The sequence below is a fragment of the Gastrolobium bilobum genome, unplaced genomic scaffold (assembly GCF_033153095.1).
Source record: "Gastrolobium bilobum isolate Gb01-03AN ecotype WA unplaced genomic scaffold, APGP_CSIRO_Gbil_v1 utg238323, whole genome shotgun sequence".
Classification (NCBI taxonomy): domain Eukaryota; kingdom Viridiplantae; phylum Streptophyta; class Magnoliopsida; order Fabales; family Fabaceae; genus Gastrolobium; species Gastrolobium bilobum.
The window spans coordinates 1-8,698 of NW_026898304.1; the positions used below are offsets into that span (position 1 = coordinate 1).

The window sequence follows — 8,698 nt, forward strand, 5'->3', positions numbered from 1 at the left end:
ATTAATGGATTTAGAAGGAAATGAAATTTGAAACCTAAATGCTTAAGGGAGGGGAGGGCTCACATTTTTCTCAAGAGGGAGGGGAGGAAGAGATGATGAATAGTGAGGGGATGATGTGGCTTAAGTGGATTTGAGTGGGGTGGGTCCCAGCGCCACCTCACGCGATCTAAAACTAACCCGAATTTCCCTCTGATTCCACTAAACGTCCACAAATTCAAAACCTATTTGGAAACTCTAATTTTTAACATTAACCATTCTCCTTTAATGATACTTGATCAGATGAATCCTGAGTTTTTCAGTCGTTCGGGAAAAATGTTGTTTTAAGCTGTTGCGCGCGCTGTTGGCACGCTTCCCCAAACTAACTTATTTCCATCAAATTTCATCAGAAATTATATTTCCTAGCTCTATGAATCATTTATAACTTATTTTCAAACCTAGAGCTCAAAACTCATCGGCACGTTTTACGGTGCAATCGTACCGCGGTATTTTACCCGGTAAAAACATTATTCACTGATTTTTCTGAAACTTGCCTAACCACTCAATTTTTCGTTCTGAATCCATTTCTAGGGTTATTTTTACCATCTGAGACCTTCTACTCAACTTTTTATCTTCCTAGAGTTGCGTGTTGGCTAATTACCATTTTGCCCTTTATTTGTATTTTGGCGTAATTTCAGAATTTTCACTAATCCTTCACTTAATTACTCATTTAATATTTTAATACTTAATTTAGAATTGCGAGGTGTTATATTCACACCACCTTTTAGAATTTTGTCCTCAAAATTAACTCATACCTGTCCGCTAACTCAGGATACAACCGGAGAATCTCATCCTCCCGTTTCACTTCATTATCCCAGGTGTACGTCCCTCCCACTGAATCTTTAACATTGGAATAACTTTGCTTCTAAGCTTTTTTTATTGCGGTCGAGAACATCAATAGGACCTACGGGAGTCTTTAAATTCTCTCGAATTTCAATATCATCTGGTATCACCACATGTGATTCATCCGGAATGTAACGCTGCAGCTGCGATACATGAAAAACATCGTGCAAATTTGACAACTGTGAGGGCAAGGCAAGTTGATAGGCCACTAATCCCACTCTTTTCATTATCTGATACGGCCCAATAAAACGAGGACTCAGCTCCCTCACGCCCAATGCACGTCCAACACCCGTAACTGGAGATAACCGCACAAATACATAATCACCTTCTTCAAATTCCAGCGGTCTCTGTCTATTATCATAGTAGCTTTTCTGTCGATTCTGTGCCTGTTTAAGTTTTTCTCTGATCATTTCTATTTGTGCTGTAGTTTCCTGCACAAAATCTGGCCCAAATCTATCTTTATCACCTACCTCAGTCCAACAAGCAGGAGTATGACATCTCCTTCCATACAATGCCTCATACGGTGTCATGCCTAGACAGGAGTGAAAACTATTATTATACGAGAATTCCACCAGTGATAAATACCTGTCCCAAGCAGTACCCTGCTCCAATGTGCAAGCTCTTAACATATCCTCAAGTGTCTGTATGGTCCTCTCAGTCTGACCATCATTCTGCGGGTGATACGCAGAGCTCAGCCTCAGCTGAGTGCCAAAAGCCTGCTGCAAGGCTCCCCAAAAACGAGAAGTGAATTGCGGGTCCCGATCACTAAAAGTGCTAACCGGTATCTCGTGGAGCCTTATAATCTCCTTCACATATAACTTAGCTAGTTTCTTCGTAGAGAAGTCCACTCGCACTGGCAGAAAATGTGCAGACTTCGTAAGCCTGTCCACTATCACCCAAATCGAATTGTGACCAGCTTGAGTCCGAGGCAAACCAACCACAAAATCCATAGAGATGCTCTCCCATTTCCACTCTGGTATATCCAACGGCTGAAGTAAACCAGCAGGCTTATGATGTTCTATCTTGACTTTCTGACAAATTAAGCACCTCGACACATACTCAGCAACAACCTTCTTCATCCCAGGCCACCAGAACTTAGCTTTCAGATCTTGATACATTTTTGTGGCACCTGGGTGTACAACATACTGACCCTTATGAGCCTCAGTCATTACCTCCTCTGCTAACTCCTTGGGCACAACAATCCTGCCCTGATACAATAATAACCCTTGTTCATTCAAAGATATTCCACTCTGCCCTTTCAAATACTTAGCACTGTCATTCTGTACCTGCATTTCTTTAATTTTCTCATGTAATTCATTTTCCACCAGTAAAAGCTCAAATTCATCCTGCCTACAAAGACATCCGTCAATTTCAAATCACAGAATTGTTCAATCACTTCATTATCCCACAACATCAGCTGAGACACACTAACAGACTTCCTACTCAAGGCATCTACCACCACATTAGCTTTACCCAGATGGTATTTCAGCTCAAAATCATAATCTTTTAGAAATTCAACCCATCTCCGCTGTCTCATATTCAGCTCTTTCTGATGAAACAAATATTTCAAACTCTTGTGATCACTGAATATAGCAAATTTCATCCCATACAAAAAATGCCTCTAGATTTTTAAGGCAAACACAATAGCAGCAAGTTCCAAATCGTGTGTCGGATAATTCTCTTCATGAGGCTTTAATTGTCTAGAAGCGTAAGCAACCACTCTCCTCTCTTGCATCAACACACACCCCAAACCTTTCTTGGAAGCAGCACAGTATAATTCAAACTCACCTTCCGGATCGGGAAGGGTTAACACTGGAGCAGTAGTCAATTTCTCTTTTTTTTTTTTTTTTTTCTTTAAGGTCTAGAAAATACCTCTCACATTCCTGGGTCCACACAAAAGGAGTATCATTTCGTGTCAATCGGGTCAATGGTAGCACCATTGTGGAAAACCCCTTAATAAACCTTCGATAATATCCAGCAAGACCCAGAAAGCTCCGGATCTCAGTAACAAGTTTCGGTCATTCCCAGTCAATAATAGCATCAATTTTATTCGGATCTACCGCAACACCCCTATCAGAAATAACATGGCCCAGAAATTGGACCTCAGATAGCTAGAATTCACACTTTGACGGCTTCACATACAACTTTTTATCCTTTAATATCTACAATACAGTCTTCAGATGCTCATTATGCTCCTCTCTGCTCTTAGAATAGATCAAGATATCGTCAATGAACACAATTACAAACTGATCCAAATACGGTTTAAAGATATGATTCATATAGTCCATGATCACCGCCGGGGCATTAGTAAGCCCAAAAGGAATCACCTGATACTCGTAGTGTTCATATCTAGAACGGAATGTCGTATTAGGCACATCCTCCGGCTTAATCCGAATTTGATGGTATCCGGACCAGAGATCAATCTTAGAAAACACACAGGCACCCCTCAACTGTAACTTTATTCAATTGCCGGTAGTCAGTACATAGTCTCATGCTTCCATCCTTCTTTTTCACAAAGATTACTGGTGCTCCCCACGGAGACACACTCGGTCTGATAAAATCCTTTGTAGACAGCTCCTCAATATGTTTCATTAACTCAGCCAACTCCAGTGGCGACATCCGGTATGGAGCAAAGGAAATAGGCCCCACACTAGGCAACAATTCAATCAAGAATTCAATCTCTCTCTCAGGTGGAAATTCTGGTATCTCATCATGGAACACATCCACAAACTCATTAACCACCAGAATAGTAGAAATCTCAATCTCCTTACCACCCACCAATCCACCCAAGAAAATATAACCCTGATCTCCAGCCTTCAAGGCTTTAACAGCTTGACACATAGACAAAAAAGGAGATGGAGTAACCGAGGGCTTCTCATGAGACAATATTAACCTCTTGCCGCAACAATCAATCATTGCGCAGTTTTGAGACAACCAATCTATGCCCAATATCAAATTAACAGAGGCCAGGGGCAAGATAATCAAATCAATAATGTAGCCCCTACCTTCGTAGACAAACCCGACCTCTTTACAAATAAAGGAGGAATCACTAACCTTTCCTGTAGCAGTAGTAATACGCATAGGGGGAATCATCCGTGATACTTTTAACCCCAACCCTTAGCAACATATTCTGCCATGAACGAATGCGTAGCTCCCGAATCAAACAACACAGACAAATCAATATTTGAGATAAAAATTACACCTTTAACCAGATTAGGTGCCTTCTCTGTTTGCTGCAAATTTGTAGTGTAAACACGCCCAACTGTAGGAACAGATGGCAAGACCTGCAGATTCGCAGCCTGCCCAGTATTACTGTAACAATTATTGGCATAGTGCCTCACTTTACCACATTTAAAACAAGCATTTGGAGCCACAGTACACGGGCCTTGATGAAACCTCTTACACTTGTCACATCTAGGATTAGAATTTCTATCATTTAATACGCTCCTCTGACCACCACCCCTCTTGAACTGCCCCGAAGGCTGCCTTACCTGCTACCCCCCACCTCTATTGTTATTCTGATGGTAGCCACCTCTGTTATTATTACCTGGAGGACCAGATGTCCTTGAAGAACCAGATTTCGGATATCTGCTATAAAAACTTTCAACTCGTTTGCACTGGGTCACTAGATCTGCAAAATTCCTCACTGCAGTATTTGACATCATCTTTGCAACTTTCTCATTCAGACCCCTCTAAAATTTAGCATACAGAAACTCAGGAGTCGACAGCACACCCCCATAATTAGCAAATTTCACTAACTCATTGAACTTCGCCATATATGCATCAATAGTCATGGTACCCTGTACCAATTTCTCAAACTCACCCTGTTTAGCTTCCCGAACATCCTTGGGAAAATACTCTTCATGAAATAGTCTTTCAAATAAAGCCTAAGTAATTTCTTCTCCCTGAATAGTAAAAGGCTGAGATGTATTATACCACCATTAGTGGGCATCTCCCTCGAACATATAAACAGAATACAACAATCTCTGGGGATCCTGACACCCTATAACCTGGAATATTTTCTCCATGCCCATCAACCAGGTAGTCATAACCTTTGGGTCCCTTGACCCCTGAAATGCTGGTGGTTTATGCTTTCTGAAAGAAATGAGCCTCTGCTCATCAGTACCAACAAATACTTGTCCAGCAACCCCAGACAACTGAGCAACAACAGAAGGATCCATAGAAGGCTCTGGGATATAAGTAGGATCAGTAGTGTGGTGACTAGCCTCACCAGACTGACGACTAGCACCACTCCCCTCCGGGTGAGGTGTAACAGATGGCGTACGGGTGTGAGTCTTCGTAACCGTATGTGGAGGAGAATCATCCCTCCTGTTCCGAGCCCTATCTGCCCTCATCTCATTCATAAAGGCATGCTGATAAACCCTTGGTTTACCATGTTTTTAGGCTTAATTATGATTGATATATGTTATGAATTGCATGGAAATTAGGGTTTTATGCTGTAAAGTTACAGTAATTGAATATCTTGCTAACATGATTGTCATAATGCTGATTTACAAGGTTTTTGATACCAATTATGGTAATTTGGAACAAAAGGAAGACATCAAGGTGAGTTGAAGTCACAAGAAAGCAAGATTTCAACTATATACCAGCTAAAGGAGAACGTTTTTGCGTCTATGAAGCAAGTTTAAACGCACAAAAAGAAGAAAAACACCTTTGCCCCCTGGAAGAGAACGTTTTGACGCACAACAGCACGCCAAAACATGTGAAGGCAGAAAAGAATACACATCAAGAATGTTTTAGCGCGCTACAGCACGCCAAAACGTCCAGAAAAAAACCAAAACCATTCGAAGAGCACGTTTTGGCGTGCTACTGGACACCAACATGTGTGAAGGCAGAAAAGAATACACATCAAGAACGTTTTAGCGCGCTACAGCACGCTAAAACGTCCATACACGGTCAAGCCAACTCCAGGAAAGATTTGATCAAGATATGCAACAGATTCCATGAAGATATAAAGAAGAAACACCTCAACCTTGATTTGAAATAAGATATAACTACAATGGGAAGATATGATGAAGATACAACAAAGATTTGAAGCTCTAATTCATCAACCAAATCTCCAAGATATTACATGCAAAAGGGAAACAAAGATGAAATCAAATAGAAATCTGATATGGATTCATTGGGAGATTTAATGATGTATACAACTCCTATGGTTATAAATAAGGAGCTTGAGACCAATACTCATACACCAATTCAGAAACCAATTGACAATTACAAAGAGCTCGAAGGAGGAATCCTGTTGCGGAGCGCTGGAACACTGAGGAACCAAGTCAACATCACACCAATGGAGGCTTGGGGTTCTCTTTTCTTTATTATTTGTTTTCAATTCAGTATGCTAGAGTAGTCTTTTATGTAGTTAAGGGTATATGGAACCCAATTGAATCTTTATGTTTATGAATTAATTTGTCTCCGAATCCTGTTCTTTTTATAATTGAATAAATTATCCGTCTTTAATGCTTTCTATGAGTTTGTTCCTTATAGAATGATTTTGGGGAATTGTATGACAATAGGGATGTTGGTGCATGAACCTTGACTTGATAATTTATCATAATCCTTGTGATCTAGGAATAGGAATAGACATAGGGTAATTATGCAATCTTGTAATTCTTGATCTTAATGCATGTTTTCTTGGGGAATAATCGGGGAACTAGAGTTCTTTCAAGATTATATAGCTTTATGGTAACAAGGAATAGAGCCGTAATTAACTCAGATAGAATTGATTAGCAATATATTAACAAACAGATTCTTGGCTATTTAATTCATAACATATTGAGGATATTGGAGGAAGTCGAAACCTTAACTACGCTTGTTTTAAATCTTAATCAAACATCATCTTCATTCATTCTTTTAATTCTGAATTTTCATAACTGCATGATTCTACTTGTTTTTACTTTTAAGTTCTTTGAACCAAAATTCTCTTTATCTAAATTCTCTCAAACCAAACCTTTGATTGTCCAACTAAAATGCAATTAGTGAACAAGTGCTTGAAATTCTAATCCTCGTGGGAACGATCTTGTACTCCGGTACACTTTATTACTTTCACGATCGGTGCACTTGCCGAGTCGCAACAAGGTTTTGGCGTTGTTGCCCGGGATTGAATTCTTCAACATTATAAGTAACTAATTAAATTTTAGATTGGACGTTTATTTTTTCTGCACTTTAAGCATACCATAAAAACATTTTCTGCATACAAAAATTCTGCATATTTAATTTTCTGCATTCTTTTCTTTTCTATTTTTTGTTTTGTGTTTCCTATTTTTCTGCACATCTTTTCAACTCTTAGTTTATGTGAGGTACTTCTAACCCGCGACTCTTGCAGTTTGATCCTAAGATAGAAAAGACAGAGAGGAAACTTAGGAAAGACGCAAAAGCAAAGAAAGCGAAAGAAACAAAAATAGCATCAACTTCTACGGAAACAAAGGAAAAACCAAAAGAGGAACCTAAGGAAGAACCAATGGCAGAAAACAACAATCAAATTGTTCGAAGGACGTTGGGGGATTACATGACCCCAGATCGAGCTCCACAGACAGCGAGCATTGTTAGACCCAACATAGAGGCTAACAACTTTGAACTGAAGCCAGCATTACTGCAACTGATTCAAAAAGAACATTTCGCTGGAGGAAGCACAGAGAACCCCTATTGTCATCTTGATGACTTTTTGCTTTACTGTGATACATTAAAAGTAAATGGAGTTTCTTGTGATGCTATGTTACTCAGGCTATTCCCATGCTCACTGAAAGATGAAGCAAGAGATTGGTTGCAGTCTCAACCTGAAGGAAGCATAACCAGTTGGGATGACTTAGCCGCTAAATTCTTGGCCATATTTTTCTCAGCTTCAAAGATGGCTAGGCTCAAGGCGGAGATCACAGCTTTTGAACAAAAAGAAAGCGAATCTTTGTACGAGGCTTGGACACGATTCAAAGGATTACTCCGAAAGTGTCCTCAACACGGAATTGAAGCATGGGAGAAGGCAAGAATCTTTTTCCAAGGGATGACAGCCAACACAAGAACATTGGTAAATGCCGCTTTAGGAGGCTCATTGAAAACAAAAACTCCTGAGGAAGCATTTGAATTGTTGGAATCACTAGCATCTCAAGAATTTGACAATGCTCCTGCTCCAGTTGCACCAAGAAGATCAGAGATCATGAAGCTTGAAGGTTATGATGCACTCTTAGCCCAGAATGAACAAATGCTACAAATGCACAAGAAACAACAAGAACAATTAGATGCCCTTAATAAGAAATTTAATCTTTCTCAAGTTTCTTCTGTTTCTAATGCTAACATTAAATGTGATATTTGTCAGGAGGCTCATGCAACTGAGGATTGTGAATACATCAGTAACACGGAAAAGCAACCAGCAGAGGTCAATGCACTCTGGTATGATCAAAAGAACTCGAACAATCCAGGAAGGAATCAATATGGTAATCAAGGGTGGAAAAATAATAACCAACACCCTGGGTTAAGTTACAAGTCAAACTACCAGTTGAATCCTCCTATGCCATTGCAACAACAACCTCAAGGCACCACATCAGAGTGGGGGAAGGCTTTTGTACAGTTGTCCAAGACAACATCCGATTACATTCAAAATGCAGATGCCTGCAGAGATGAAACAAGAGCTTCATTCCGGAATAAAGAAGCTTCAATCCGGAACTTGGAGACTCAAATTGGTCAGCTGTCAAGGCAGTTCACTGAAAGAACTCAGGGCACCTTTCCAAGTAACACCGACACGAATCCAAAGGTACAATGTAATGCAATTGTCACAAGAAGTGGGATTGTGATTCAGCCTGTGGAATAG

General features: G+C 40.0%; 1 protein-coding gene and 1 non-coding gene across 2 annotated transcripts; one reads left to right on the forward strand and one right to left on the reverse strand.

Annotated features, from left to right (window-relative positions):
* Positions 1-5,370: 5,370 nt before the first annotated feature.
* Positions 5,371-8,698, forward strand: LOC133314770 (uncharacterized). Its single transcript, XM_061516296.1, has 3 exons — positions 5,371-5,445; positions 7,223-8,068; positions 8,207-8,698. Exons 1-3 carry the CDS (start codon positions 5,371-5,373, stop codon positions 8,696-8,698), a joined length of 1,413 nt encoding a protein of 470 aa, XP_061372280.1.
* Positions 7,751-7,857, reverse strand: LOC133314772 (small nucleolar RNA R71). The gene has a single exon (XR_009752002.1). It is a non-coding gene; the product is annotated as a small nucleolar RNA R71 (small nucleolar RNA).